The following is a 27,982-nucleotide window of genomic DNA, read 5'->3' on the forward strand; positions in this document are numbered from 1 at the left end:
CCCATCCTTTACTCCCACCTCGCCGCCCGCCCAACCCTCCTGTCCCGTGCGGGGTAAGGACCGGCGAGCGCCAGAGCCGGAATCCAGGGTCGCGACTCGTATTCCACGCCGCGCGCCACTCGCTCCAGGTGACATCATCCCCCTGCCGGGCTCCGCCTCCCGCCCCAGCCGCCTCACGCCGCGTGCCTATTGGCCCACGCGCCTTGAGTTCCGCCTCCCGCTCACCGCCCGCGCGGCCCCGCCCAGCCAGTGTGGAGGCGGGGTTTAACCGCCGGCCGGCGCCAACACCTCCTCTCATTGGCCATTCGGCGCCGTCTGTCAGTCTCCTGTTAAAGGGGCCATGACCGCCTGGGAGCTGGTTGGGGGAGGAGGGAGGAGGAATTTTTTGGCGGGGGAAGGTGGGATTTGGGGGGCGCTGGTGAGCGCCCCTGGATCTGGCGGCTGCGGCCTCGCGGGGGAGGCTGAACGGTGACAGGGGCAGGGGGCTGTTTTAGGGGGTAGAGGGTTGCGAGACCGTGAAGGGGAGAGGGGTCCCCAGCGCCTAAGCCGGAGCAAGAGACGCGGAGCCCGCGCGAGCGGCGGAGACAGGGCTCCGGAGCCACAGATCCGGGCCCCGGCCGCCGCCAGGGGCCCCGCCCGGTCCCCCACCCCACCCCACGTCCCTCCTGCAGCCCAGCTCCGCCCGCAGCCGCCGCGGACCAGGTAGGTAAGAGCCCAGCCCGGCCCGCTTGGCAGCGCCCACCCCGGGGACCCCTCACCGAGCTTCCCCCACCTTCCCAAGAACCTGGATTCCCTTCTTCATCCCCGGGGACCTCAGAGCCCAGATATCACAGCCCGAACCCAGAGACTCAGGCATGCCCCTCCCGGCTCTCAGAGTCCCCAGCAGAACCCTAGAATCCCAGGCGTATTTCCGCCTTGTGCCTCCTCCGGGGTCCAGGAGCCTGAATTTCCCAGTTCAGCCCTGGATACCCCCCTGGACCTAGATCCTCCTCCTCGGCCCAGACCTGGCAGCTCCAGACACCGGCCGCGGCTGTGTCAGACTCCCCCAGCTAGGGCCGGACGCCCCCCCCGTCGCGTCCGCATAGTCCCCCGTTGGTGCACCCCGTCTGCCCATCTCCGGTCCTCCGGCTTGAACAGCCGGCCGAGTCCCTCAGTCCAGGCCGGACTGGCGGCCGCCCTGGACACAGGCCCGCTCTGGAGCTGTCCATGGTCACCGTTCTCGGCAGCCTCGCCTCCCCCATCTCTTGGTGCTGCCGCCGCCGGGGGAGGGGGCGCCGGCAGCGCGGGGATCCCCCCCGCCGCGCCTTTGACCCGGGGATACCCGGGCCCTCCCCGACCTGGGCGCCGGGGCCTCAGGGTTCTGCTGGCTAAGATCTCAGCTCCATCCTCAGCACCCCAGCTTTCAGAGACCCCAACTGCTTCTTAAGGAGTCAGAGCTTCTGAATGTTCCTGCCTGGTCCACCTTAGGGATCTTGGCATCCGGGGATCCAGCTCCCACCCGGCTCTGGAAGCCCTGTCAATCCTCACCTCCTCTGGCGAAAGGCCCCCGGCTGGTAGCCCTCACCCCCTCAGGATCTAGGAATCTAGTTTCCTAGCCTTTCCCCTCTTTAGAGACCCTCAGACAAATATATCCAGCCTCCTGGCACCCCAGCATCTGCCCCCTTAGAGATTCAGGCGCCATGACTCTCTCCCTTTCAGGGACTCAGAATGCAATTCTTAATGTAATTCTCTCGCTCCCCCTTGGAGACCTACACACATTGTCCCTGGTCCTGCCTCCCCTCGGGGAATCCAGGAGTTCGGACCCCAACTTCTGTACTGCCACCAAAGCCATCTTACCCCTGCCCTCCCTTCCAACAAGGACTCTGGCTCCAAACTTCTATCTCCTGTCCTTTGTCTCCCCAAAGATTCCAGAATCCAGTTCCCCCCACTCTGTCCTCCCCGCAAGAACCTAGCCACTTAGCTCTTAGGGCCCCAGATGTCAGGCCAACAGCTTGGATGTCTCTGGCGGCCTTGAAGAAGCCCTGCTGTATCCCCATCTCAGGTTCCAGGCTCCCTGGAGTTCCCTCCTTTCTCCCTGAGATCCAGCCTCTTGAGATGTTTCCAGGATCCCATCCCATTTTCATAGCGTGATGCTCCATCCTTCATGTACATGCTCAGGCTGACAAGCCAAACATGCATCCTGTTTCATGATCGAGAACTGTCTGCCATTCCACATACCCAGCTAAACATGTGCCCTGGCAATGCTTCATGTTCTAGATTCTTCCTGAGGCCTAGAACACTCCCAGTCTACATCTCTGTTCCTTCTTCACCAAGGTATGTTCTAAATTCTAGGCTAGATGTTCAAGTCTAGGTATGGCTTTTCCTAGGTAGATTCAAATATCTAGACAATGCTTCCAAGCTAAATTCCTTTTTATTTTTATTTTTTGGCTGCACCCAGGCATGTAGAAGTTCCTGGCGCCAGGGATTGAACCCCAGCCACAGCAGTGACAACACCATGTCCTTAGCCCACTGGGCCACCAGGGAACTCCCCAACCCAGGTTCTGATCCCCATCCTCCCCCTCTCAGACATGTCCCATTTTTTTAGAAGATGGTCCTTCTTATTTCCTGCCAAAATTTCCTTTTGGGTGTGTTCTACATTCTAGCCACATCCTTGGCATTGTTCTAGATTCCCTTCTCTTCCCAGGGGCACTCTAAGTACTAGAATGTGTGTGTTCCATATATGTGCTCTAAACTTTAAATTGTGCTATCAATTCTAGAATGCTCTTCCCTACTTTAGCTTCCATCTGATTCTACAGCCTTAGGTCTCAAGGATCCCCATTGAAGTGTCATACATTATGTCTTCCATAGGGTCTACGTTCTAGGCCCTTCCAGTCCCAAGTCCTGTGTCCATCTTTTGCCCTAGGGGGACCTTGGCTTAGAACTTGTCCCCCTGATGGATCGTGGGTTTTTTGTCCATCTGCCACTTGAGCATTCTAAGCGTGCTCTAGGCTCTTTCCTTTTCTGGAGTTTTCAGCCTAGAAACGTCCTCATTTCTAGAACATCCCCACCCCCATCTCCTTTGCCAGCTCACTCCTTATGCCAGTAAATTCTCTGTTCCCAGAATGCATCCTTCTGCATCTTCCCCCAGGCAATTCTAAATTCCAGGCAAACTCCTTGCTACTTTCTAGGTTTTTTTTGCCTCCAGGGCATATTCTTTTTTTTTTTTTTTTTGTCTTTTTGTCTTTTGTTGTTGTTGTTGTTGCTATTTCTTGGGCCGCTCCCGCGGCATATGGAGGTTCCCAGGCTAGGGGTCCAATCGGAGCTATAGCCACCGGCCTACGCCAGAGCCACAGCAATGCGGGATCTGAGCCGCATCTGCAACCTACACCACAGCTCCCAGCAACGCCGGATCATTAACCCACTGAGCAAGGGCAGGGACCGAACCCGCGACCTCATGGTTCCTAGTCGGATTCGTTAACCATTGCGCCACGACAGGAACTCCCAGGGCATATTCTGAATTCTAGAGCATAGTGTCTGCCTTCTGAGCTCTAGCATTATCTAGACACACAATGAAGCCATGCATGTGATGTCTGCTGTATTCTGTGTTATACCCTCACCCTGGTAGGTTCTGAGTCCTAGATTATGTCTCCTGAGTGGATTTGTTATGCATTTCATTAGGCCTCTTCTTGAATATCATTATTTTCCCGTCTGTGTTTGGGGTTCCAAGATGATCCAGATACTTTTCTTCTTTTTTGCTGCACTGGTGGCATGTGGAAGTTCCCAGGCCAGGGATCGAAGCTACACCACAGCAGCGACCTGAGCTATAGCAGTGAAAATGCTGGATCCCTAACCTGCTGATACTCTTTTAAGCTATTGGATTGCTCTTGACTAGGTCAAGGTTCCAGTCCTGGGTTCTAGAACGTGCTCCTCTAAATGGCCCTGGGTGTGGATCCTACCCCAAGTGCACTGTAATTGTCCTTTCTGTGCTCCGTGCTGTGTCTTCAAGCCAGTGGCTTTCCCGATTCTCTACCCAGCCTTGGTGAATTTTGTTTCCTTCTCAGTGAATTTGAAGTTCTAGAACAGCCTCCTTAAACTATCCTGTGTTGCATCTAATGAGTAGGTTCTGCGTTTTATTTATTTATTTGTTTATTTATTTTTTGGTTTTTTAGGGCCACACTCGTGGCATATGGAGGTTCCCAGGCTAGGGGTCCAATTGGAGCTGTAGCTGCCAGCCTCCACCACAGCCACAGCCACGCGGGATCTGAGCCACATCTGCAACCTACACCACAGCTCATGGCAACACTGGATCCTTAACCTGCTGAGCAAGGCCAGGGATCGAACCCGCAACCTCATAGTTACTAGTCGGATTCGTTTCTACTGAACCACAAAGGGAACTCCGGGTTCTGAGTTTTAGATACCATGTTGGGTTTTGGCCTAAGGCTGGCTGGTCCTCCTGTAAATGTTTTCATGAATCTGCCCTCTGAGTTGGGACTCAGGTGTCTAGATTCCCGGATGCACCTCTTCAAAGACCCTAAGGCACAGGCCCCCAGATGCCTCTTCCCTGGGTCCCAGGACCCGCAGTCCCCTCCTCTCCTCACAGGAGTCCAAGGCCCCTGTCCCAGGCTTTGAACATAGTCCGAATATTGGGTGGGGCTGGGAATTATCCACTCTCAGAACCGGTTATGCCTCTGCCTGAAGGGACAGAAGGAAAGGGGGAACGGAGTGAGAGTCCTTCCTGCTTTCAGCAGGGCCAGCTGGACCTGTCCGACCTGATGTGTGTCAGGGAGTGCCTCATCTCCGCCCACAGCTCATATGCACCCGGACTCCTGGGTCCTGGGGCCCTGGATTCCTGGGTTCTGAGGGAGGAAAAATCCGAAGGCTGGAATTTCTGGGTCTAAGGTTGTAGCCTGAAAGCCCAGACTCTTCTGTCCTGGGAGGAGGGGGATGTGGGGGGGATGGAGGAGGGGGAAGCCGGAGGCTCAGACACCTTGGTCCGGGGGAGGGAAGGGACAGGGGGACCTAGACTCCTGTGACCTGGGGGAAAGGGAACTGGATCTTGGGCTCCTTTGTAGTGGAGATAGATGGCTTGCAGGACCCCCTCCATTTTTTTTCCCCTGCTTGGAGTGGGGTTCCATTGTGGCTCAGCGGGTTAAGAGCCTGACTAATATCCATGAGGACGCGGGTTCAATCCCTGGCCTCGCTCAGTGGGTTAAGGATCTGGCGTTGTCACAAGCTGCAGCATAAGTCACAGATGTGGCTCAGATTTGGCGTTGCTGTGACTGTGGTGTAGCCCAGCAGCTATAGCTCCAATTGAACCCCTAGCCTGGGAACTTCCAAATGCCTCGTGCTGCCCTAAAAAGAAAAAGGAAAAAAAAAGAGAGAGAGAGAGAGAAATGGAGTAGGTCCTTAGATTCTCCTGCAGCTGGTGTCCAGATTTCTAGATATCCGGGAAGTTGAAGGAGGCAGGAGTTGGGCTTTATAAAGCTAACTATGTATCAGTGACCTAATTCTGTGACCCTGGTTTTGTGGCCTCGCGAAGGCCTGGTTCTCTCCTGGGCCTGAGTGGTCTCACTCACGCAGCGGGTTGAGGGGGATGCTTAGCAGGGCCAGAATAAGCAGGCTGAATTGTCCACATCTCCTCAGGCAATGGGTCACCTGGCTTCGGGTTCTCTGACTAGGCTGGGCCCAGATATGCTGCCAGTGCCTGATGGAGTCTGACCTTGGTCCCCCCAGATGCACTCACCCGGGTGACCGGGCCTGGTTTCCTGAGAGCAATGGGTTTCAGTTTCTCCTGTGCCATGATCGGACTGGATCATGGGCCTCAGTGTCTTCTGAGTGCTGGGGTTGTCCTGCCTCAGTTTTCACTAGGTAGTATCCTGCCTGCGCCTTGACGAGGCCGCTCTCGGTTCCCTGCCCCCTCCCCGTGCCCGCAGGCCAGCACCGCCGCCATGATGTGCGAGGTGATGCCCACCATCAGCGAGGATGGCCGGCGGGGCTCGGCGCTGGGCCCGGACGAGGCGGGCGGCGAGCTGGAGCGCCTCATGGTCACGATGCTCACGGAGCGCGAGCGCCTGCTGGAGACGCTGCGCGAGGCGCAGGACGGGCTGGCTACCGCGCAGCTGCGGCTGCGCGAGCTGGGCCACGAGAAGGACTCGCTGCAGCGCCAGCTCAGCATCGCGCTGCCCCAGGTCTGGGCGGGGCCTGGGCGGGGCCTGCGGGAGGCAGGGCCCTGACCCGCGAAGGCTCGGGGAGGGCCGTCCGGAAGGGGCGGGACTTGGCGCTTGTAGAGGGGGGAGTTGCCGGTCGGTGATGGGCGGGACCTGAGTCACTAAAGGGGCGTGGCTTGGTAGGGGCGGGGCCTCCAGACTTCCCAGTCCTATGGAATGAGGGAGATGGGGAAAAAACTGACCTGATGGTCCCAATCCTGCTCATATCTGAACAGGAGTTTGCAGCTCTGACAAAGGAGCTGAACTTATGTCGGGAGCAGCTACTGGAACGGGAAGAAGAAATTGCAGAGCTGAAAGCGGAGCGCAACAACACGCGGGTGAGGGCCTTGGGGGCGGGGCCTAAGTATGGTGGGCGGGGCCCGGGTGGTGCAGCCTGACGGATCTTTTTCCCTTCTCGCCTTCCTGTCGTCCCCATGGTCCCACATTCTGGCGGGTCCCCTCCATGTCCCCTCCTCTATCTCCATAACTGTTCTCGATCCCGTACCACTCTTTGCTTTGACTCCGCCCCTACATCCATATCCCTCTTTTCCTAACCTGTCTTTCTCCATATTCTGTTACTTGGCTCCTCCTCTTCCTTGTGCCCTTGCCACCTGTCTGAATCCTCTTCTACTCTGCCTCTCTTCCCTTGGCTTTTTTTCCTTGGCCCGGTGCCCTATCCCTGTAGCTTCTCCTGGAACACCTGGAGTGCCTGGTGTCCAGGCACGAGAGGTCACTGCGCATGACCGTGGTGAAGCGCCAGGCCCAGTCCCCGGGCGGTGTCTCTTCAGAGGTGGAGGTACTCAAGGCTCTAAAATCCCTCTTCGAGCACCACAAGGCCCTGGATGAAAAGGTATGAGAATCAGAAGAGCCTGGAGAACAGAAACTCGTGGTTGCTCAGGGCTGACTCGAATGGCAGAAATTCTGGCTCTGATTGGTTGGGGATGTCCCAAAGGGGGAGAATGTTGACTGTAATTGATTTAGACCAGCTACGCAGATTGGAACCTGAGCAGGTGATAAAATGTCCTAGGACGGGGGATTCCAGTGGGTGAGGCTGCCTTGGTTGCTGGTCGAGGCTGCATACTGTTATAAATAGCGGAGTGCTGATGTTGCTCTATCAGGCCCGTCTCAAAGGTGTTCTGCTTCACTTGTTCTCAACTGGGTCTGATCTCCATCTCACTAACTTGCCCCCATCCCCAGGTCCGGGAGCGGCTGCGAATGGCCCTGGAGAGAGTGGCAGTGCTAGAGGAGGAGTTGGAGCTGAGTAATCAAGAGGTGGGGGCGTGGCCAAGAAGGAGGCGGGACTAAAGAACTACCAATGGGGTGGAGCTGATTGGGGGGGGAGGTCCCAGAATCTGTTAGGGACAGGACTAGGGCGGATGACCAGCCGGGTTGGACTATGGAGAGAACCAGTGAGGTTGCCAAGGAGGCACTCACTGGGCAGGACTAAGGGGGGGTACTGCCCCTTGGCTGCAAGACTCAGGAATAAAGCAGGGCTGGGGCTAAGAGACAGAATTGACAGCGGAGGAAATGGTGGGTGGGGAAGGTCAGGGCTAAAGAGACACCTCCAGGAGGAGGCTGAGGTTAAGAATAACGGTGAGTTTGCTCCTTGGCGAACCGCTAAGGAGAGATAAAAAGTGGGCACAGGGTCTAAGGGCAGACTGTGGGATGGAGGTGGCCCCAGCAGAACCAGAGCCAGTGGGAAGTAGAACGGGGGTTCTAGGGCCCCCTTTACCCTGATATCTCTTTCCCGTTGCCAGACTCTGAGTCTTCGGGAGCAGCTGTCTAGGCGCCGGTCGGGGCTGGAGGAGCCGGGCAAGGATGGAGACGGACAGGTAAGAGGTGGAAGTCTTTCTCTCCTCTTGCCCTTCATTGGTCCCCGTTCCTGTGACTTGGTGATGGCCCTTTTAATGTTTGGTAGGATTCTCACTGATCCTAGGACATCTGAAGCCCTAAGACCCTGCCTGGCCTTTGACCTCTGATTCAAGTCAGCTACTAACCTTTGTGACCTCCGTGGCCTTTACTGATCTTTGATGCCCCCTCACAGATGTGTTCTCCTTGCATTCCCTTTCGATCTCTGTGTTCGACACTCTGAGTTCTGCCCCTTCCTCCCTCACTGTCCCCATTCCAGACCCTTGCCAATGGCCTGGGTCCTGGCGGGGATTCGAACCGGCGCACAGCGGAGCTGGAGGAGGCGCTGGAGCGGCAGCGAGCAGAGGTGTGCCAGCTGCGGGAACGCCTGGCGGTGTTGTGCCGCCAGATGAGTCAGCTGGAGGAGGAGCTGGGCACCGCCCACCGGGAGCTGGGTAAGGCCGAGGAAGCTAACGCCAAGCTCCAGCGCGACCTCAAGGAGGTGAGGCCGGAGCCCCTGGTGGGCTGCCCTCTGTCCCTCCCCTTCCCCTAACCCCCCCTGTCCCCCTTTGCCCATAGTCACAGAGCTCATGAACCTGGATTCAGTCCCCAGGCTGTATGGATTCTTCTCCTCTCTGAGCCTCAGTTTTCTCACCTGTAAAATGGGATTTATGACTTGTCCAAGGGTTGGCACATGGCACATACATGGTAGGCATGCCCAGTAACTGGTCATAGTTATTACATTTTCACTGGGAAATTCTCTTGCACATTTTGTTTGTTTTTTCGTTTGTTTGTTTTTTGTTTTTTGGTTTTTTTTTGTTTTGTTTTGTTTTGTTTGTGTGTGTGCTTTTTTAGGACTGTACCTGTGGCATATGGACGTTCCCAGGCTAGGGGTCGAATCAGAGCTACAGCTTCCAGCCATAGCCACAGCCAAGGTCATGCTGGATCCAAGCTGCATCTGTGACCTACATGCCAATGCCAGATCTTTAACTCACTGACCGAGGCCAGGGATCAAACCTTCATCCTCATGGATACTGTCAGATTCATATCCTCTGAGTCACAACAGGAGCTCTCCTCTTGCACTTCTTAATTGTCTGAATTTCGCCCCATCCTGGCTGAGGCTCCTTGATCTTAACTCCCCCACTCAAGGACCTGCTAGGAAATATAGGGCATGGATTCTTGAAGGCATTGGATGAGAAAGAAGAATGAGCATTTTCGTTTTCATCATCCACTGGGGCTTTTACCTGGGATTTTAAGTGGGGATGGCCCCAGGGCCTCTTGGGAGTGTGGTCTCAGCACGCGGGCTCCCAGACAGGAGTCCATCACCCATGAGACCCTGGAGCACCTTCTCTGGTAGCTTAGGCCTGTGCTACCCTTGGGGCTCTTAGGAGATGTTTCCTCCCAGATGGAAGGGACCTTTGTTTCCTATGAGGCCCTAGGGCACATGCTCTGTGATTCTAAATCTGAGCCATGCCAGAAGTTGCTAAAAAATCTATGGCCTGGATTTGTGAGGCAAGTGGGACAAGAAGAGTGGAGACTTTCCATTCCATGGGTCTTAGGTCATCCATATGAGGAGGGTCTAAGCCAGTACTGCCCCAGAAGCTTATGGGAGGGGTTGTATCACCATTTTAACTATCAGGTTGGCTATTCCTGGGAGTTCTTGGCAGATGCGGTTCCATCATTCTGACGCCCAGAGGACAGGGGACTTCATTTCCCAGGATACCCTGGGGTGCCTGAACCAGGCTTCTAAGCCAGGGCTACTACCCTCAGGGCCTTCTGGGAGCTGGAGTCCACGTGGTCCTGTATCACCTCTGCAGGCGCTGGCGCAGCGAGAGGATATGGAGGAGCGAATCACGACGCTGGAGAAGCGCTATCTGAGTGCCCAGCGCGAGGCCACATCTCTGCATGATGCCAACGACAAGTTGGAGAATGAGTTGGCCAGCAAGGAGTCCCTGTACCGGCAGGTGGGGGGCATAGCCGGGGAGGGGCGATGGGGGCGAGGCTGTGGCCCCTGTGACCTAGCTCCTCCCCTCCCCCTGTCTGTGTCCCCCAGAGTGAAGAGAAGAGCCGTCAGTTGGCAGAGTGGCTGGACGATGCCAAGCAGAAGCTGCAGCAGACGCTGCAGAAGGCGGAGACCTTGCCCGAGATAGAGGCTCAGCTGGCCCAGCGTGTGGCTGCGCTCAACAAGGTAAGGGGAGGAGTTCCTGTCGTGGCGCAGCGGAAGCAAATCCGACTAGGAACCATGAGGTTGAGGGTTCCATCCCTGGCCTCGCTCAGTAGGTTAAGGATCTGATGTTGCTGTGAGCTGTGGTGTAGGTCGCAGACGCGGCTCAGATCCTGCGTTGGCCAGCAGCTACAGCTCTATTCGACCCCTAGCCTGGGAACTTCCATATGCCGCGGGTGCGGCCCTAAAGAGTAAAAAACAGGAGTTCCTGTCGTGGTTCAGTGGTTAACGAATCCGACTAGGAACCATGAAGTTGCGGGTTCGATCCCCGGCCTTGCTCGTGGGTTGAGGATCTGGCGTTGCTGAGAGCTGTGGTGTGGGTTGCAGACAGCTTGGATCCCGCGTTGCCGTGGTTGTGGTGTAGGCCGGGGCTACAGCTCCGATTCGACCCCTAGCCTGGAAACCTCCATATCCGCGGGAGCAGCCCTAGAAATGGCAAAAAGACAAAAAGACAAAAAAAAAAAAAAAAAGTAACAAACTCAAAGAAACGTGGTGAGGGGAAGCCTGGGGCTGGATCTTCAGTCTCTGGGGTCAGGGGGTGGAGCTTGGAGGAGGCGGGTCCTTGAGTCTGGACGATAGGAGCCCTGAGGCCTGGTTTCTGCAGAAAAGGGCAGGGCCTGGGGTCTAGGAATGGGACGTGACCTGGGGAGGAAGGGCCTGGACGTTGGGTGGTGGGTGGTGTTCTTTAGTTTGGACTGAAAGGATGGGTGGACCGTGAACCGAGAAAGGGACGGGCCTGTAGACGGGAGAAGAGGGCAGGGCTCTGAATCGCAAGTACGGGGTCAGGAGTCCTGTGGGGGAGGAGCCTGAGCTCCAGGGCGGGGCCTGGAAGCCAGCCTTGGAGGAGGTGGGGCTTGGAGCCCGACGTGGTCCCAGTGGGTCAAAGCCCCGTAGTCAAGAGTTCTATCCTCTAGGCTGAGGAACGTCACGGAAATTTTGAGGAGCGGCTGCGGCAGCTGGAGGCCCAGTTGGAGGAGAAGAACCAGGAGCTGCAGCGGGTGAGTGGGGCTTGTGGGGAGGAGCCTAGATGGAGGGGCGGGGCTTCGGGTAGGGGTGGGGAGGACGGAGCTCCGCCCAGGGGCGGAGCTTTAAGCTGGAGCCCTTCTGCCCTGCTCTCCTCTGGGCAGGCCCGGCAGCGGGAGAAGATGAACGATGACCACAATAAGCGGCTGTCCGAGACGGTGGACAAGCTGCTGAGCGAGTCCAACGAACGGCTGCAGCTTCACCTCAAGGAGCGCATGGGGGCACTGGAGGAGAAGGTGCACCCCATCCTAGGCCGCCCATAAGCTGGAATCTGGGGGCCCCAGGCCTTTCCCCCAAGCATTATCTGAGATCTCTCCAAGTCTCAGCATCCCGAATTTGAATTTGTCAGACTGCTCTGTGGCTGGGACCACCATTCCTTCTAGTCCAAACACCCTGGAGCTGAATTCAGGGGCCACCGTACCCTGAGTTCTTGACTTTTCCCTGGCCCTCAGACTCTGGATCCTCTGAGGTTACACAGTACGCTGAATTCTGGGCTCCCTGAGACGCCCCCTCACCAGTTCATCTTCGGCTCCACAATCTTCTCCCCCTCCAGCTCACCATTCAGCCCCCTCCATTGCCCTTGGGGTCCCCTCAGGCCTGTCTCTGTGCCCTAGAGGCTGCTTCCAGGCTCTGTCCCCTCACTGCACCCCTGTCCCCCACAGAACTCGCTAAGCGAGGAGATCGCCAACATGAAGAAGCTTCAGGATGAGCTGCTGCTCAACAAGGTAGGGAGGGAGTTCCCGTGGTGGAGCAGCGGTAATGAACCCAACTAGGATCCATGAGGATGCGGGTTCGATCCCTGGCCTTGTTGAGTGGGTTAAGGATCAGGTGTTGCGGTGGGCTGTGGTGTAGGTCGCAGACGTGGCTCGGATCTAGTGTTGCTGTGGCTGTGGCAGTAGGTTGGCAGTTGCAGCTCTGATTTGGCCCCTAGCCTGGGAACTTCCATATTCTGCAGGTGTGGACCTAAAAAGACCAAAAAAAAGAAAAACAAAAAACGAACAAACAAAAAACAAAATAGGAGTTCCTGTCTTGGCATGGCGGAAACGAGTCTGAGTAGTAGCCATGATCTTGCCAGTTTGATCCCTGGCCTTGCTCAGCGGGTTAAGGATCCGGTGTTGGCGTGAGCTGTGGTGTAGGTCGCAGACCAATGGCTCGGATCCCGCGTTGCTGTGGCGGTGGTGTAGGCCGGTGCCTACAGTTCTGATTAGATCCCTAGCCTGGGAACCTCCACATGCTGCAGGTGCGGCCCTAGAAAAGGCAGGAAAAAAAGAAAAAAAAAAAAAAAGGTAGGAAGAGGCCTGGGGGAGGGTGCTGGGAGGATGAAGACCTGGCCCCTGGAGCAGGTGTCGCTGGGGTTAGAACCGGCCTAGCTGGGAGGGGCTGATCATCGTGGGAGGGGCAGGTTCTGACCCCGCCTCTTCCCCCTCCTCCCCGCAGGAGCAGCTCTTGGCAGAGATGGAGCGGATGCAGATGGAGATTGACCAGCTGCGGGGGAGGCCACCATCCTCCTATTCCAGGTGACAATACCTCTGCTCAGGGAGCCCCCTTGGCCAAGCTCATCCCATCTGACCCCAAGTCTCTCCCACCCCCACTCCTTGTCCCGAGACTTCCACTCATCCCTTTTATGTATGTATGTATGTATGTATGTATGTATGTATTTATTTATTTATTGTCTTTTTGCCTTTTCTAGGGCCGCACCCGCGGCATGTGGAGGTTCCCAGGCTAGGGGTCAAATCGGAGCTGTAGCCGCCGGCCTACACCACAGCCACAGCAACGCGGGATCCGAGCCGCGTCTGCAACCTACACCACAGCTCATGGCAACGCCGGATCCTTAACCCACTGAGCGAGGCCAGGGTTCGAACCCGCAACCTCATGGTTCCTAGTCGGATTCCTTAACCACTGCGCCACGATGGGAACTCCATCATCCCTTTTATTTTTGACCGCTGCCTTCATGACTCCTGACCCCAGACCCTTTTTCCGACTTTGACTTCAGATCCTTCCCCCGGGTCCCCTGTCCTCAAGCTCTCCTCCGTGACCGGTGCTCTGTTTCTTTTTCCTGACCCCTTGGTCTCGGATGGCCCTCTCCATGCCTGCAGGTCTCTCCCTGGCAGTGCCCTGGAGCTCCGTTACTCTCAGGCGCCCACACTGCCTTCTGGCGCCCACCTGGACCCCTATGGGGCTGGCAGTGGCCGGGCAACCAAGAGGGGCCGCTGGTCGGGGGTCAAGGACGAGCCCTCTAAGGTCAGCAGCCGCTTCTGGGGCTGGGACTGAGCAGGGCTTGAGAGAGAAGCGCGGGAAGGGGGGATGGGGCTCTATACGCAGGGTTCTGGGAGGGGACTGAATCGAGAAGCAGGGTCCCCTAGCCTCACACTGTCTTCTCTCCTTCTTCCACAACTCCGTCATCGCCACTTGCCTCATATCTCTTCACGGGGACATCCTGCCGCCTGGTGAGAACTCCAGAGGAATGATGGGGTGGGCAGAGGGTTGGGTTTGGGGGAACAGCCCCAGGGTGTAGCATCCTGGGAGGGGGCGGGGTCACGGGCGGTGCAGAACAGGGAGCCATCGAGAGAGAAAGCTGGTCTGGGAAGAGTGTGGGGGGCTGTCCGTGTCAGGGGACTTGGGCATAGCCATAGCGGGTGGACCCCTGTCCACCCGGCCTCTCTCTGTCCCCACACAGAGACAGGAGTGGGAGCGTTCTGCCCCCGCGGGGCCCATGCCGCCTCCGTTCCCTGGGGAGCTGGATGGCTCCGATGAAGAGGAGGCAGAGGGGATGTTTGGAGCTGAGCTGCTCTCCCCCAGTGGTCAGGCCGATGTGCAGACGCTGGCCATCATGCTTCAGGAGCAGCTGGAGGCCATCAACAAGGAGATCAAGTGAGCACTGGCCCCGTTCTGCTCCACCCCGCCTGAGCTGAGCCCACAGCCCCTCTGGCTCTGGAGCCTGAGCTGAAGCCCAATTCCTCTCCTCCCATCCTCAGGGAATTCTCCCAGCCCAGCACTCCCTCCGCTATCCAGGAATCCCTGAGGAAATACTCAGATGTCTGCTATGTGCTATAGATATTATATACCCCTCAGGCAGTATTCACAATTTCCCAACACACCCAAGGCTGCATCCCCAAATAGCAAAAGCCACAATCCGATACATCAAGAACCTTGGATCGTGGATTTCACGGCATCCTGTAACCAGGATCCAGACACTCCCCTTACCCTAAAAATCTCAACACAACACAAGGTCCCCAATCCAAAACACCCTGAGCATCTCAACTTTAGATACCAAGAATTTCCCATGAGGAGTTCCCGTTGTGGCACAGCAGAAATGAATCTGACTAGTAACCATGAGGTTGCAGCTTCTATCCCTGGCCTCGCTCAGTGGGTTAAGGGTCTGGCGTTGCCATGAGCTGTGGTGTAGGTCACAGATGCGGCTCAGATCTTGCATTGCTGTGGCTGCAGTGTAGGCCGGCGGCTCTAGATCCGATTTGACCCCCAGCCTGGGAACCTCCATATGCCACGGGTGTGGCCCTAAAAGTAAAAAAAAAAAAAAAAAAAAAAAGAATTTCTCTTGCTATCTAAGAACCTCATATAACAAGAATCCTCAATTTAGATATAAGAATTCCATCTTATGTAATTCTAATTTAGATACACAAATTCTCAGTTTAAGAATTCTCCATCACATAAAGTCTACCTGAGTCCCCAGCCATCACCCTATTTAGCAATTATCTAATAACACCCTTTCTAAGGGCCCCAGCAAATATATCAACATGACAACCATCTTCCATTCAAACTCACTGTGACTTGAGGCATTGACTGGCCATCTGACTTTGTGACTTTCCCAGAGCCTAACCTTGACCTGAGAGTCTCGGATCTCACCGTGCTCTTGTTATGACCCTGCTCTTGCTGTCCTCTTCAGAACGTGACCTCTTGCCCACAGTAATCCATTTAGGATTTTCCAGGTCCCCTTGGTTGTCCTCAGGGTTCCCCTGATGCAGACCCCGATTACGTCATCCTAATCTCCCCATTGCCTCCTGCGTCTCCCATGACCCTTTGACTCCCTTTGGAGCTGGAAGGCCATCATGGATCCACCAAGGCCCTCTGAACTCGCTGTGCCTTCCCCAGAATTACTTTTGCTCCATCAAGCCTTCCTGACCCATTGGGATCCCCAGGCTCCCTCTCCCGTTGTCTGCCTCAGTCCCCTCACCCCCTCACCTCCTTTCCCTCCTCAGACTAATTCAAGAGGAGAAGGAGACAACAGAACAAAGGGCAGAGGAGCTGGAGAGCCGGGTGTCGGGTTCTGGCCTGGACTCCCTGGGCCGCTACCGCAGTAGCTGCTCACTGCCCCCCTCCCTCACCACCTCTACCCTCGCCAGCCCCTCCCCTCCCAGCTCAGGCCACTCAACACCCCGTCTGGCCCCCCCTAGCCCTGCCCGGGAGGGCGCTGACAAAGCTGTGAGTATCAAGTCTCCTCAGCCTGGTGGTGGTGGCGGTGGGGGGTCACAAACAGGGCTCCCTGACCAACAGCTGCAGTGACAGCCTCGCCCACGGTGTCCAAAAGTAGTCTTAGCCTTCCCTGAAAGTTCCAATGCAGAGGGAAAAGGGGAGGCTGAGCCCCTGGGTTCCGGAACCCTAACTTGTGTTTTAATCAGATCTGATTTACTTTTACCTGTTTTATATATTAAGTTTCCGCATAGGATTTAAGTGCTTCTGTGACTAAATGTACATTCGAGAACCAGTGTTAGGTCCTTTGCCTTGACCTTTGTGGAGGGGACAAGAGCTCTACGCCCCATTTCATTGCCCTAAACCCAGCTTTCCTACTTTCAGAACCGGTAACTCATTAACTTTCCTCAAGGCTGAGAAGATCCCGCTCTTGACGCTTGAAGCTAAGATGCTATAAATATGGGCTTGCCAAGCTCTGGGGGATGCTCTTATCGCCTTTATAGTTCCACACCCCACCCCCACTTAATCTAGGCTACCCTTAGAAGCGGTACTCCAGGAGTTCTCGTGTGGCACAGGGGGTTAAGGATCCAGCATTGTCACTGCAATGGTTTGCGTCACTGCTGTGGCATGGGTTTGATCCCTGGTTGGATGCTTCAAATCAGGGGCATCCCAGACACCTAGTAGACATGGCAGCCAGGGAGGAACTGCCCACGTGACCCCTCAAACTCAATCTAGCACCTGTGCCTCTCTGTCTCCAGAATCATGTCCCCAAGGAGGACGCTGGGGCTCCACGAGGGGAGGGACCAGCAATCCCAGGAGACACCCCCCCTCCCACTCCCCGCTCTGCCCGGCTTGAGAGAATGACCCAGGCCTTGGCGCTGCAGGCGGGGTCCCTGGAAGACGGAGGGCCCTCACGGGGGTCAGTAAGGACAAGGGGTGGGAAAGGGAGGCGCTTGCTTGAGAGGATGAGATGGGAGCAGACAAAAGACTTGGGATGAGAGGTGGTGGCATCTCAGATGGGATCTACCATCACTCTGTCCTGCTCACCCAGTGAGGGCACCCCGGATTCCCTGCACAAAGCTCCCAAGAAGAAGAGCATCAAGTCGTCCATAGGACGCCTCTTTGGCAAGAAGGAGAAAGGACGAATGGGGCCACCAGGTCGGGACAGCTCTTCTCTGGGTGAGTACCCTGGTTCCCTCGCCCCTTACCCTGCTGCCTTTAATCCTTCCTTCCTTCCTCTCTACATATTCACTTAACTTTCCTTCCTGTCGTCATTCAAAGTTTGGTAATTCATTTAGCACCTCGGCCAGCCGAGGCAGAGGGGAGGAGAAGGGACAAGGAGACAGCACACTGAAGCCTGCCTGAGTGACTGGTGGGCAAAGGAATTTATTTCATTTACCTAATTAAAAAAAAATTTTTTTAGTGCCACACCCACAGCATATGGAGGTTCCCAGGCTAGGGGTCCAATCAGAGCTACAGCTGCCAGCCTACACCACAGCCACAGCAACGCTGGATCCAAGCCGCGTCTGCCACCTACACCACAGCCCATGTCTGTGCCAGATCCTTAACCCACTGAGTGAGGCCAAGGATCAAACCTACATCCTCATGGATGCTAGTCAGATTCATTAATTGCTGAGCCACAATGGGAACTCCCTATTTTTTTTTAAAATAGAGAGGGAGGAGCATCCTAAAGACAGGGCCCCCGATATTCCTAGCGCCTGCTTGTCTGGCTTGTGAAATCCAAGTTAGTTATATTTTTAGGCATTTTATCAGCTGCTTTGACATCCCATTGGTAGCTTGATATTGGTGGGGTAATTTACACCACGGAAATTGGCAAATGCTACAAATCAGGAAATGCTCCCTGCTTCCCCAGGGAGCCAGTCGTCGTCTACCAGCACACCATGGCCAGCTTACCAAGGCCAGCCCAGTGAACCCAGCCCCATTTTGGGGGTTTCTCCAATTCCTTGCCCAGGAGGTGTCATTGGTCCTTGTCTGTTTTATCATCCCCTCCGTGTGGCCTCATCTGCGAATCCCTCCAGGCCTCTGCTTCCCTGGCATCCTCCCTCCCTCCCCCACCCCTGGCATCAAAGATTCTGACTCCCCTTTGGACTCTCCAAATTTTGGCTCCTCCCTGCCTCCAGCTGGAACGCCCTCAGATGAGACCTTGGCAGCTGATCCTCTGGGACTAGCCAAGCTGACAGGCCCAGGAGACAAGGATCGAAGGAACAAGAGGAAGTGAGTGAGTGTGAGTGTGTGTGTGTGTGTGTGTGTGTGTGTGTGTGTGTGGAGGGTTGGTGCTCATATGTGAGAAGAAAATTCCGGGATGGGGAGAGAGTCTGGGCTCCTCAACTTGCTTGGCAACTTGGGAACTCCTAGAGCTTTCCTTCTTTCTTCTTCCTTTTTTTCTCTTTTCTCTTGATTGGTGCGGGGAGCGGGGAGGATCTCAGAGGTTCCTGTGTAATTTTTTTGAACCTTTTGCTATGTTTTCTACATTCATAAAGTGCCTTTGTGTGTGTGGGGGGGGTTGCTAAAGGGGGCCACCCAAGAGGGCTGGGTGTCTCTACCCCTGAGAGCTCCTGCCCTGGCCCCCTTTCCCCAGGCATGAACTTCTGGAAGAGGCCTGCCGCCAGGGCCTGCCTTTTGCTGCCTGGGATGGGCCCACTGTGGTCTCCTGGCTGGAGGTACTGAAGCCCAGAACCATCCTGACTGTTGAGCCCCCGCCCTTTTGAGGATGACACCATTAGGGATGATGGAACCCGCCAAACACCCCAGAGGTGGGGGAGGGGGAGGGTAAGGTCCCCGGAGGGGTCAGGCTTCTTGTCCATCCTCCCGTTGCTCTTTTCCCTTCTCCCCTCGCCCGTGTCTTTCTGGCCATTGTCCACCTCGGTCCTGATGTCGCTGTCTCTTCGTGTTTTCCCATGTTTCTCTCTGGGATCCTCCGTCTCTATTTTTCTGCCTCTCTTCCCATCTCTGTGTGTGTTTTTTGTTTTTTTTTTTATTCCCCTTCTTTTGGGTCTCCCCATGTCCCTCTCTCAATGTCTTTTGCTCCGTTCACTCCCCATCTCTCTCGCACCTCTGTGTGTCTCCCCTCATCTCTGCCTCTCTCTGGTCCAGCTCTGGGTAGGCATGCCTGCGTGGTATGTGGCTGCCTGCCGGGCCAATGTCAAGAGTGGTGCCATCATGGCCAACCTGTCAGACACGGAGATCCAGCGTGAGATCGGCATCAGCAACCCACTGCACCGGCTCAAGCTGCGCCTCGCCATCCAGGAGATGGTCTCACTCACCTCACCCTCCGCTCCTGCCTCCTCCCGCACGGTGAGTGTCCAGGAGCCAATCGCAGCCCTTTCTGCCCCAGGGCTCCGCCTACTGTCCTCAGAATAGCCAATCATGGGCCTGCTCACCTCCAGGTCCATCTGGTCGACCCAGCTCCGCAGTCTCTTAACTGGATAATCCCTGCAGTGGGGTCTCCTTGCCTCCCCTCTATTCCCAACCCTCAGTCTTTCTTACGCAGGAGGCAGACTCTTCTCCATCCTTATTTCCCATGGCATTTACTGCCTTTTAATATTTTATCATTTTATTCCGCATAGAAATGTATGTGTTCCCAGGCCTGATTCGTCTCCTCCAGGAGCACGACCTCCTTCCCCTCTCTGGTCCAGAAGCCCTCTCTCAATCTCCCTAACACCCCTCGCCCTTCAGTCCACAGGGAACGTGTGGATGACACACGAAGAGATGGAGTCCCTGACGGCGACGACCAAGCCTGTGAGTGCCCCCTGCCGGCGGCCCTGGGGGTGGCACTAACTTTCCCTCGGGAGGAGTGGGAGGGAGTCTGTGGCTGTCTGTCCGTCTGTTCGTCCCTCCCACCCTCCTCCGCCTGCTCCTTAACCCACCCCTTCTCTCCCCTCTTCCCACTAACTGGTCAGGAGACCAAGGAGATCAGCTGGGAGCAGGTAGGGGGCGCGGGGCGGGGCGTGGGCGCATGAACAGGCTGTGCACGCTGCATGGACGCCCCTCCTTCTCCGAGCCCCGCCCCCACCCTCGCCGGATTATTCCATCACCACCGCGGGGCGGGGGGAGGGCTGCGCGGAGCTCCGCTCTGGCCTGTCCTTGTGGCTTCATGGGGTCGGTGCAGAAGCCCGACTGCTCCATTGATAGTGGTGCACGGGTCATTCCATTATGGTGGGTTGCGGGGCTCCAGGGGCTGTTTCAGGCTCTGGGCAAAAGAGAAAGCATTTGGGGAGGGGACGGCCCGTCAGGCTGAGAAGTTGGGGAAAAGGAGCTACATTTTGTTCTCAAGAGGGGAGAGGTGTGAACTAACCTGAGGTAGAAGAGCTACGTCGGGTCTTTGTTTCCATTAGGGGAGGGTCTGGGTTATTTCCTTATGTTTAGAGGCGTAAAGGGCTTAGTGTTGACCCAGAATATCGTCCTGGGTCAGGTAGACAATTAGCCTAGTATTTTCGGGACAGTGCAGAGTGGTGGATAGCCACGCTATCCTTTGTTGGGGAGAGAGCTCTGTTGGAAGAATCCGTTGTCCTGACTTGGAGTAGTGGTGTTGGGTGGATCCACTGTTCCGAGTTGGGACAATGCTAGACTAGTGCTTCTTAAACTTTAACATGCATCTCAGAGCACCTGAGAATCCTGTGAGAATACAGAATTTTCGATTCAGTAGCCTAGAATTGAGTAGCTAGAATTGAGATCCTGCAATTCCAGCAAGTTCCCAAGAGATAGTGATGCTGTGGGTCCAAGGACCACACTTTCCAGTAGACAAGGGTCTATGCTGTCGTTATGAAGGAGAAAGAGACAATTCTGGATTGTCCACTGTCCTGAGCGGCGATTGGCCATTGTCCTGCTATGGAATGGAGAAAGAACAACCTTGGATGGGGGGGTGAATGTACCCTTTCATACATCCCTGGGAAGGGGTCAGAGGCCCTGACCCCTCCCCCACCTGCCCGTGGCCCCAGATCCTGGCATATGGCGACATGAACCACGAGTGGGTGGGAAACGACTGGCTGCCCAGCCTGGGGCTGCCCCAGTACCGCAGCTACTTCATGGAGTCGCTGGTGGATGCCCGCATGTTAGATCACCTTAACAAGAAGGAGCTCCGGGGCCAACTCAAGATGGTGGACAGCTTCCACAGGTGGGGGCTGCCTGGCCAACAGGTGCCAGTCCAAGGAGGGAAGCCCCATTCCTAGAGAGTCTTTGGCAAACTGGACCAGTGCTGGGGAATTCCTTGGACTATCTTAGGTCCTTTAGCGCCGACTCTCAGGAAATCCAGACTCCTGTGCCCCTTGCACTCATAAGATGGCCTACTAGGAACAGTCCAAGTCCTGAGACAGCTTGGCCAGTTGACCAAGCTGGCTCACCGTTTGGCTAATAGGAGCTGCTTGCTGAAAATATGCCAACTCTTGGGAGGGTCAGCAATTAATAGGACAGAGCCGATGGAGCAATTCTGCCACCTCTCCCAGAAAACCCCAGACAATAGGGGGGCCCAATAGGAGCAGCAGGCAATGGGGTCTTGAGGGCTCCTCTGTGATTCCACTGTCTCTGCTGCTCAGGGTGAGCTTGCATTATGGGATCATGTGCCTGAAACGGCTCAACTATGACCGGAAGGACTTGGAGCGGAGGCGGGAAGAGAGTCAGACTCAGATCCGAGGTGAGTAGAAAAGTGGAGGCAGGGCTAGAGGAGATTTGGGGCAGGGCTGGAGGAGGTCTAACAAATAGGGGAGGGGGAGGAAGGCCGGGAAAAGGGGGTGGGGCCAGCATGGGGGCGTGGTCAGGAAGAGGGGTGGAGAGATGAAATACATTGGAAGGGCAGGCCCCCAGGAGGGGCGCGGCTGAGTGTCCCTTCTGTCCCCAGACGTCATGGTGTGGTCCAATGAGCGGGTCATGGGTTGGGTGTCCGGGCTGGGCTTGAAGGAATTCGCCACGAATCTTACGGAGAGCGGGGTGCACGGGGCACTGCTCGCCCTGGACGAGACCTTCGACTACACCGACCTGGCCTTGCTGCTGCAGATCCCCACGCAGAATGCACAGGTGAGCAGCCGCTAGGCCCGGGGCATAGTGGGCATCCCCATCTCGTAGACTGCACGTTGCGACCCCTCTTCCACCTCTCCTCCTCAGGCCCGGCAACTCTTGGAAAAGGAATTCAGCAACCTCATCTCCTTGGGCACAGACAGGCGGCTGGACGAGGTGGGCGCTGCAGTGGCATAGGAGACTCCACTCCCAGCGGCACCTGTAGGCTCCGAGCTGAAGGGGTGGGGCTTGACGTTGTCCTCCAGTTAGGGTTGGAGGGGGTGTCAGGGAAGGGGCGGGGTTAGAGAGGGACGGGACCCTGAGAGGGGTGGAGTCGAAACACCACCCCAGTCCCTCACCGGCTGCCGGCCCCTCTACCTAGGACAGCGCCAAGTCCTTCAGCCGCTCCCCATCCTGGCGGAAGATGTTCCGAGAGAAGGACCTCCGAGGCGTAACCCCCGACTCAGCTGAGATGTTGCCCCCCAACTTTCGTTCGGCCGCAGCAGGGGCTCTGGGCTCGCCGGGGCTCCCTCTCCGCAAGCTGCAGCCGGAAGGTGGGCGGATCCCATATGCGACAGCCCTTCCTCCCCTCCCCTTCCTGGGGCTGGGAAATGGACCAACTCAACGTTCCAGAAGCCTCCCTCTCCGGGTTCTGAAATGGCCTAGTCCTTTCTCCCCCACCCATGACAAATGGACCACTCCAATAAGCCAGCGTCCTCCCCGGGGTGGAATGGATTAATCCTATACCCCTTTTCCAGAGCAAGAAATGAATTCTTCCAGTGTCACCTGGGGCACTTTGGAGGAATCCAAGGCTGTGGGGAAGGGAGGGAAACCAGCTTGGAGCTAGGCAGTCCTCGTTATCTCGGGAGGCGAAATCCTAGGGCAGACGGTTAAGGATCGGAGAAACACTGGGGGGAGGAACTGGGCGTGTGTGAGTGTGTGTGTGCACGCGCGCGCGCGCTTCCCAGGCACGACTTGCGCACACACTTGCTCTTTGCAGGCTGAGCTGCTGTTCTTTTTCTCTCCAGGCCAGACTTCTGGAAGTTCCCGGGCAGAGGGCGTTTCTGTCCGGACCTATTCCTGCTAGTGTGGGCCTCCAGGTGAGGACTGTACTGGGCAACCTTGGGGTTTGGGGCGGCACAATGGATCTTCACAGCTGCACGTACCGCCTGGCGTCAATGCAGGTGACCTCACTCCGACGGAAGAACCTTTCTGAGGCTGGGCTGCTCCCCCTCCTGCCCAGAGTCTGGTCTCGCCAGGAGAGAGCCTGCGGGGGAGCTCGCGCCGCGGACTGGACCTTCTGTACAGATAAGCGGGGAGTGCGCGTCCCCGCCTCACAAATGGACTGGGCCTGGACCAAACCACATGCACTGGACTGGGAGGGGGAAAGAAAAGGGCAGGAAGAAGTCCCGCCCCAAACTTCCGCCTCCCTTTCCTCTACTTTGTAATTTATTGATCAGTTTCCAGTGGGAGACGGGTGCCCTTTCCCCGCGGGAAGGGGGCGGGGCTTCCCTCCCAGGCCGCATGCGTGGAGAGGCTGCCCCCCCTTCTTCCGGGTCGCGGGGCCCAAGTCTTCCTTCTTCATCCGAAAGGAGAGGAGGGGGGACTCGCTGCTAAAAGCCTCGTCCCTTGTGCCACTCAGCCCTGCCCCGCCGCTTCCAGTCGCCGGTGCCTGGGGTCAGCTGCGGGCGGGGTTCCCTCTCCCAGTGTCTCGTGTCCCGGAGGCCCTTCCCCACCCCCCGTGCTGTGGCCGTGTCCGTGCCCCGGGGGTGGGGGGTGCCGAACTGCGCTCCCCGTTCCGCTCCGGCTCCGGGGTTTGCATGGGAGAATCCTCTTTCCACGATGCCACTGGGCGACGTGGCACGGGGGAGGAAGGACCGTGGGGGAGCCCTCGCCCCCGACTCTTGATCGGCCTCCCTGCCCCAAGCGTCACTCAGTGATCACGGGTAAAGAGAACTATTTCAAAAAGCTCCCGTGTCGACTGATTTATTTATCAGGACCTAGCACACCAACGAGGACCCCTCTCCTCCCTCAGACTCGAGAATCCAAGATCCCAGTTCCCACCCGCGTTCCCCAGTGTCCAGAGGATCCAGACCCCAGGCCTGACTATGAGGTTTCGGGGAGCACGTTTATTTAGAGAAATAAATATGGCTCTGGAAAGGGGCTGGAGGGCCAGGGAGATGTGTCTGCTCCGCAGCCGCGAGGCGGGGGTGGTGGGGGGTGGGGGTCAGGCTTCTGGAGTTTCCAGCATGTCTGCCAGGGCTCTGGAGAGTAAGAGGCAGAGGTTACCCAGCCCAAGGGTCCAAAGCTCCCCCAGGGCACTTAAGGATCGTTAACCTGCGCATTTCTCCCAGGGTCGTCCAGTAATTCCTTGCGGGACAGCACCTAGGCAGGGTCCTTAAACTACCCCCGCCCCGCCACTACACGCACACTTACTGGTACAGGGAAGAGGAGAAATAGTCGACGTAGCTTCCTGCAGGAGAGAAGAAGCTTGAGGGGGTGAAATTAGGGGACCACTTTTCACTCAGTCCGGGATCAGGACTAGCTCCGCCCCCTCTCCCTGATTACTGGAGTCAAGATAATTCCTTCCACTGGGACTCTTTTTTTTTTTTTTTTTTTTGTCTTCTGTCTCTTTAGGGCCGCACCGGCATTTGGAGTGGGTTAAGGGCCCACTGAGCGAGGCCAGGGATCGAACCTGCGTCCTCGTGGATACTAGTCAGGTTCGTTTCCGCTGAGCCACAATGGGAAGTCCTTTGAGGGTCCCCCTCTCTCCTCCTAGCTCTGGGGGTTCCCATTCTCCAATAGCCCCACCCCCTGCCCCGTCCTTCAAATTCCTCTTGCTTTGGCCCCACCCTCTCGGTTCTAGGTCCACCCCTCAACTCTTCAGCCAATCCTAAACGCTTAGGCTTTGACACCTATCCCCGACTTTCCCTCGGCCCAGGCTCCGCCCCTCCGTGCTCCTGGAGAGCCACCGTTGCCGTGCCTTGGCCACGCCTCCCCATGTAGCCACGCCCCAGGCCTTCTAGGCCTGCCACAGGTTGGCTCCGCCCCCACTTGCCCCTTCGGAGGGTTTCTCCTGGGCCCCGCCCATGCTCACCTGGACTGCAGACTGTTTCACAGACCAGCGGGCAGAGGTAGCAGAACTGGCAGTGCTGGGGTGGGGATGGGGAGAGAGAAGGAGCGGTAGGACGCGGTGGTGGCAAGGGGGAGTCAGGATGGGACGTGGGCGGTACAGGGGCAGGAGGCTAGCTCTTTGGAGGTTAAGGTCAGTTGGAGTTAAGGCTGCAACAGGACCGAAAGGTTAGGCGAGTTTGACGACAGAGGCCAGGATTTGGGGCTGGGGTTGGGGTGCTCAGATGGTCCCGAGCCATCCTGAAGCCTGGCGGGTCCTTGAGTCTGGGAGAAGTCTCACCTGGCACTGGTCGCAGTGCTCTCCCATGTTCTCCTCGTCACAGTGACAGTTCTCACATTCAGTGCATCGCTGGGGACCAGAGGAGCCTGGTTAATGGAAATGTTTTGGAGCCGCCGGGCAGCCCTCCAACCTGCCCCCTGGACTTGACTTAGTTCTCAACCTCTTGCCTTTTTTTTTTTTTTTTTTTTTGATTTTCTAGGGCCATACCTGCGGCATATGGAGGTTCCATATGGCTAGGGGTCTAATCAGAGCTGTAGCTGCCCGGCCTACGCCACAGCCACAGCCACGACCACAGCCACAGCCACGCGGGATCCTGCGACTTAGACCCCAGCTCACAGCAACGCCAGATCCTTAACCCGCTGAGCGGGGCCAGGGATGGAACCCACAACCTCTCATGGTTCCTTGTCAGATTCATTAACCACTCCGCCACGAAAGGAACTCCCAATCCTCAACCTCTTTACCTCTAACCTTAAGCTCAGTATCTCCACCAGTCTGCTTTCCGCCCCCTCGTTTCCCTATTGCAGGGCGCCACCGCGGCCTCCCATCACTGTGGCCTGGGCCCCCCACCCCCAGTCCTCTCTTTACCTCCTCTCTCCATGCGCTCCTCCCAGCCTGTCAGTCTACAGTCCTCCTGCCCCCACTGCCTCCCTGTACCCTCCTCTCTGTTCCCACAGCCTTGTAGCTCATGCCTCACCCACCCTTTCCTGGACCATTGTCCCAGCTTCCTCCCCAGCATCCTGGCCTCCAGATGTCCCCCACGTAGCCCCAGAAGTGTCGCTGTTCACTCAGAACTGTCCCTGACCCTCCTTTTCTCAAGGCCCTCCCAAGGCACACCAGAGCCCTGGAAGAAATTCTCAGGACAGCTGGGTGGATGGATCTGGGTTGGGGACATACATTGCAGAAGGAGCAGTAGCCACACAGGGATCCTGGCTGGTAGTTTCCGTATTCCTGGGCACCCTGGGGACCTGGGGGGACAAGAAAGAGGGCAGCAGTGACCCGGGCTGACTCTGCTCTTCCCCACCCCCACCTAGTCAGATCACTTACCCACGTCCTCACCACTCTCCTCCTCGCTGGAGGCACCTCCCGCCTCCCTCCCAGCCAGTGGGTTGGGGATGATGGTGACGGGCAGCTCCTCCTCCTCCTCGTCGTCTTCCTCCTGGTGGTCCTGGCTCAGTGGGACCCAAACCTCAGCCCTCTCTTCCCTCCTCTCCTCCTCCTCTTCTTCCTCCTCCTCTTCCTCCTCCTCCTCCTGGCTCAGGCTGAGGCCATGACCTTCCTCCTCGTCTTCCTCATCCTCCCGGTCCAGGCTGCCCTGGTGGGTGCCTTCTCCTTCCTCTTCTGAACCTTCACCATCCTCTTCAGGGGAGCTGTGGTCCTCTTCCTCTTCCTCCTCGGAATCACCCTCCCCTAAATGGCTTCTATCCTTGACCCCCATGTGTTCCCGGGGACGGGAGCTAGTCTCTTCTTTGATGGATCCTCTGTGGCCTTGCTGCCTGTGGCTGGCAGGCTGGTGGCCAAGCTTGGTGGAGATGTCCTCATCTTCCTCCTTGAGGACCCCGGGGTGGTGACGACCAGGGCTCTCTCTCGTATATTCGTCTGGGAAGTCCTCCTCCTCCTCAGTGCTCTTGTGGCCTTGGGCTTGGGGGCTTGCAGCATGGTGGCTGAACTTGACCGTGATCTCCTCCTCTCCTTCCTCCTCCTCATCTCCAAGGCCATGGTGGGTATGTCTGGGAACCTGGTGCCAGTGTTCAGTGGATACGACCTCATCCTCATCTTCCTCATTTCTGTGGCCTGGGTGTCCGTGGCCAGGGACATGATGGTGGTGCGAGTCTGAGACGTCTCCATCCTCTTCCTTCTCGTGGCCTTGATGCCCGTGCGTCTGATATTTGTACTCAGCGGAGTCACCGTCATTGTCGTCATCTTCTTCTTCTTCATGGCCTCGGTGTCTGTGGCTGGGGCCGTGATGGTGACGTCCAGCTGAGACGTCTTCGTCCTCTTCCATCCCGTGGTCTCGGTGCCCGTGGGCCTGGTGTCCATACTCGGTGGAGATGCCGCCTTCCTCCTCCTCTTCCTCCTCCTCTTCTCCATGGCCTCGGCGTACATGCCTGATGATATGATGGTGTCGCTCGCTGGACACAATTTCATCCTCATCCTCGTCTTGGTGGCCGTGGCTCCCATGGCTGGGGAAGTGGTGCCTGGGCTCAGCTGAATCATCCATGTCTTTGCTCCCACGGCCTCTGTGCCCACCCGCCTGCGGAGCATGCGCTGTGGTTCCCTCCTCCTCAGAGATGTTCTCATCTCCCACCTCGTGGCCTTGGTACCTGTGGCCTTGGCGGGGATGGGCTGCTTTGGAGACATCTTCTTCCTCTTCTCCGTGGTCTCCAGAGGCCCAGAAATGATGCCCACTCTCCGTGGAGACATCGCTGTTCTCATCCCCATGGCTTCTATGGCTATGCCCGGAGTGACCGAACTTGCCTGATGCGTCCTCTGTGGGCCCGGGGATGCCTGCGTTGTTGTTCAAGTTGCTGGGGCCCAGCCCAGCCCCTCTCAGCTGCTGGGTCATAGCAGGGGGGAGGAGCAGGCTGGCCACAGCAGCCCAGAGGAGAGACGCCTGCAACCATGGCCCAGGGTGGCCCATGGGGACAGACCAGCAGCAGAGCTTCTCCCTGGGCTGGCTCCCGCTGTGGCTGAGGCTATGTCGATGAATACTGGGGTCCCTGTCCCTTTGGGGTCCTTCTCTTTCTTTCTCCCTGTGTCTTTCCTTTGCTGTGTCTCTCTCTGTCTCTGCCCTCTGGCCCTCACTGCCAGGCTCCAGACACCCCTCTGAGACAATCTCCAGAACCCCCTGACCCC

General features: G+C 57.0%; 2 protein-coding genes across 4 annotated transcripts; one reads left to right on the forward strand and one right to left on the reverse strand.

The window, feature by feature from the left end:
- On the forward strand, positions 321–23,685 carry PPFIA3 (PTPRF interacting protein alpha 3). Of its 3 annotated transcripts, XM_021094718.1 has the most exons (31): positions 379–702; positions 2,257–2,313; positions 5,913–6,167; positions 6,422–6,523; positions 6,871–7,035; positions 7,383–7,457; positions 7,943–8,017; positions 8,314–8,535; positions 9,851–9,997; positions 10,087–10,221; positions 11,172–11,255; positions 11,385–11,516; positions 11,943–12,005; positions 12,718–12,797; positions 13,377–13,521; positions 13,964–14,151; positions 15,498–15,720; positions 16,467–16,627; positions 16,760–16,887; positions 17,850–17,943; positions 18,308–18,389; positions 18,823–19,023; positions 19,405–19,467; positions 19,629–19,655; positions 20,667–20,842; positions 21,261–21,358; positions 21,563–21,738; positions 21,826–21,894; positions 22,100–22,271; positions 22,746–22,817; positions 22,902–23,685. In XM_021094718.1, exons 3-30 carry the CDS (start codon positions 5,928–5,930, stop codon positions 22,802–22,804), a joined length of 3,582 nt encoding a protein of 1,193 aa, XP_020950377.1. In that variant the 5' UTR covers positions 379–702; positions 2,257–2,313; positions 5,913–5,927; the 3' UTR covers positions 22,805–22,817; positions 22,902–23,685. The 3 variants fall into 3 exon arrangements, with proteins under 3 accessions (XP_005664760.1, XP_020950377.1, XP_013854075.1); XM_005664703.3 differs by lacking the exon at positions 2,257–2,313 and having other exon boundaries at positions 321–702; XM_013998621.2 differs by lacking the exons at positions 379–702; positions 2,257–2,313; positions 19,629–19,655 and having other exon boundaries at positions 5,112–6,167; positions 22,902–23,680.
- Positions 23,688–27,978, reverse strand: HRC (histidine rich calcium binding protein). The gene is made up of 6 exons (XM_003127287.5): positions 26,174–27,978; positions 26,024–26,094; positions 25,130–25,198; positions 24,815–24,869; positions 24,154–24,190; positions 23,688–23,981 (listed from the first exon to the last, which is right to left on the reverse strand). Exons 1-6 carry the CDS (start codon positions 27,765–27,767, stop codon positions 23,945–23,947), a joined length of 1,863 nt encoding a protein of 620 aa, XP_003127335.2. The 5' UTR covers positions 27,768–27,978; the 3' UTR covers positions 23,688–23,944.

Source organism: Sus scrofa, chromosome 6 (assembly GCF_000003025.6).
Source record: "Sus scrofa isolate TJ Tabasco breed Duroc chromosome 6, Sscrofa11.1, whole genome shotgun sequence".
NCBI classification, from domain to species: domain Eukaryota; kingdom Metazoa; phylum Chordata; class Mammalia; order Artiodactyla; family Suidae; genus Sus; species Sus scrofa.

Excerpts from the sequence above, each read along its gene's own strand:
- PPFIA3 (XM_005664703.3), top strand. The coding sequence starts at position 5,928 with ATGATGTGCGAGGTGATGCCCACCATCAGCGAGGATGGCCGGCGGGGC. Across the intron at positions 6,168-6,421 it reads TCAGCATCGCGCTGCCCCAG|GAGTTTGCAGCTCTGACAAA; the intron begins GTCTGGGCGGGG and ends ATATCTGAACAG. Across the intron at positions 19,656-20,666 it reads AGGAGATCAGCTGGGAGCAG|ATCCTGGCATATGGCGACAT; the intron begins GTAGGGGGCGCG and ends CCGTGGCCCCAG.
- HRC (XM_003127287.5), bottom strand. The coding sequence starts at position 27,767 with ATGGGCCACCCTGGGCCATGGTTGCAGGCGTCTCTCCTCTGGGCTGCT. Across the intron at positions 25,199-26,023 it reads GCTACTGCTCCTTCTGCAAT|CGATGCACTGAATGTGAGAA; the intron begins GTATGTCCCCAA and ends TCTGGTCCCCAG. Across the intron at positions 24,870-25,129 it reads AGCACTGCGACCAGTGCCAG|CACTGCCAGTTCTGCTACCT; the intron begins GTGAGACTTCTC and ends TCCCCACCCCAG.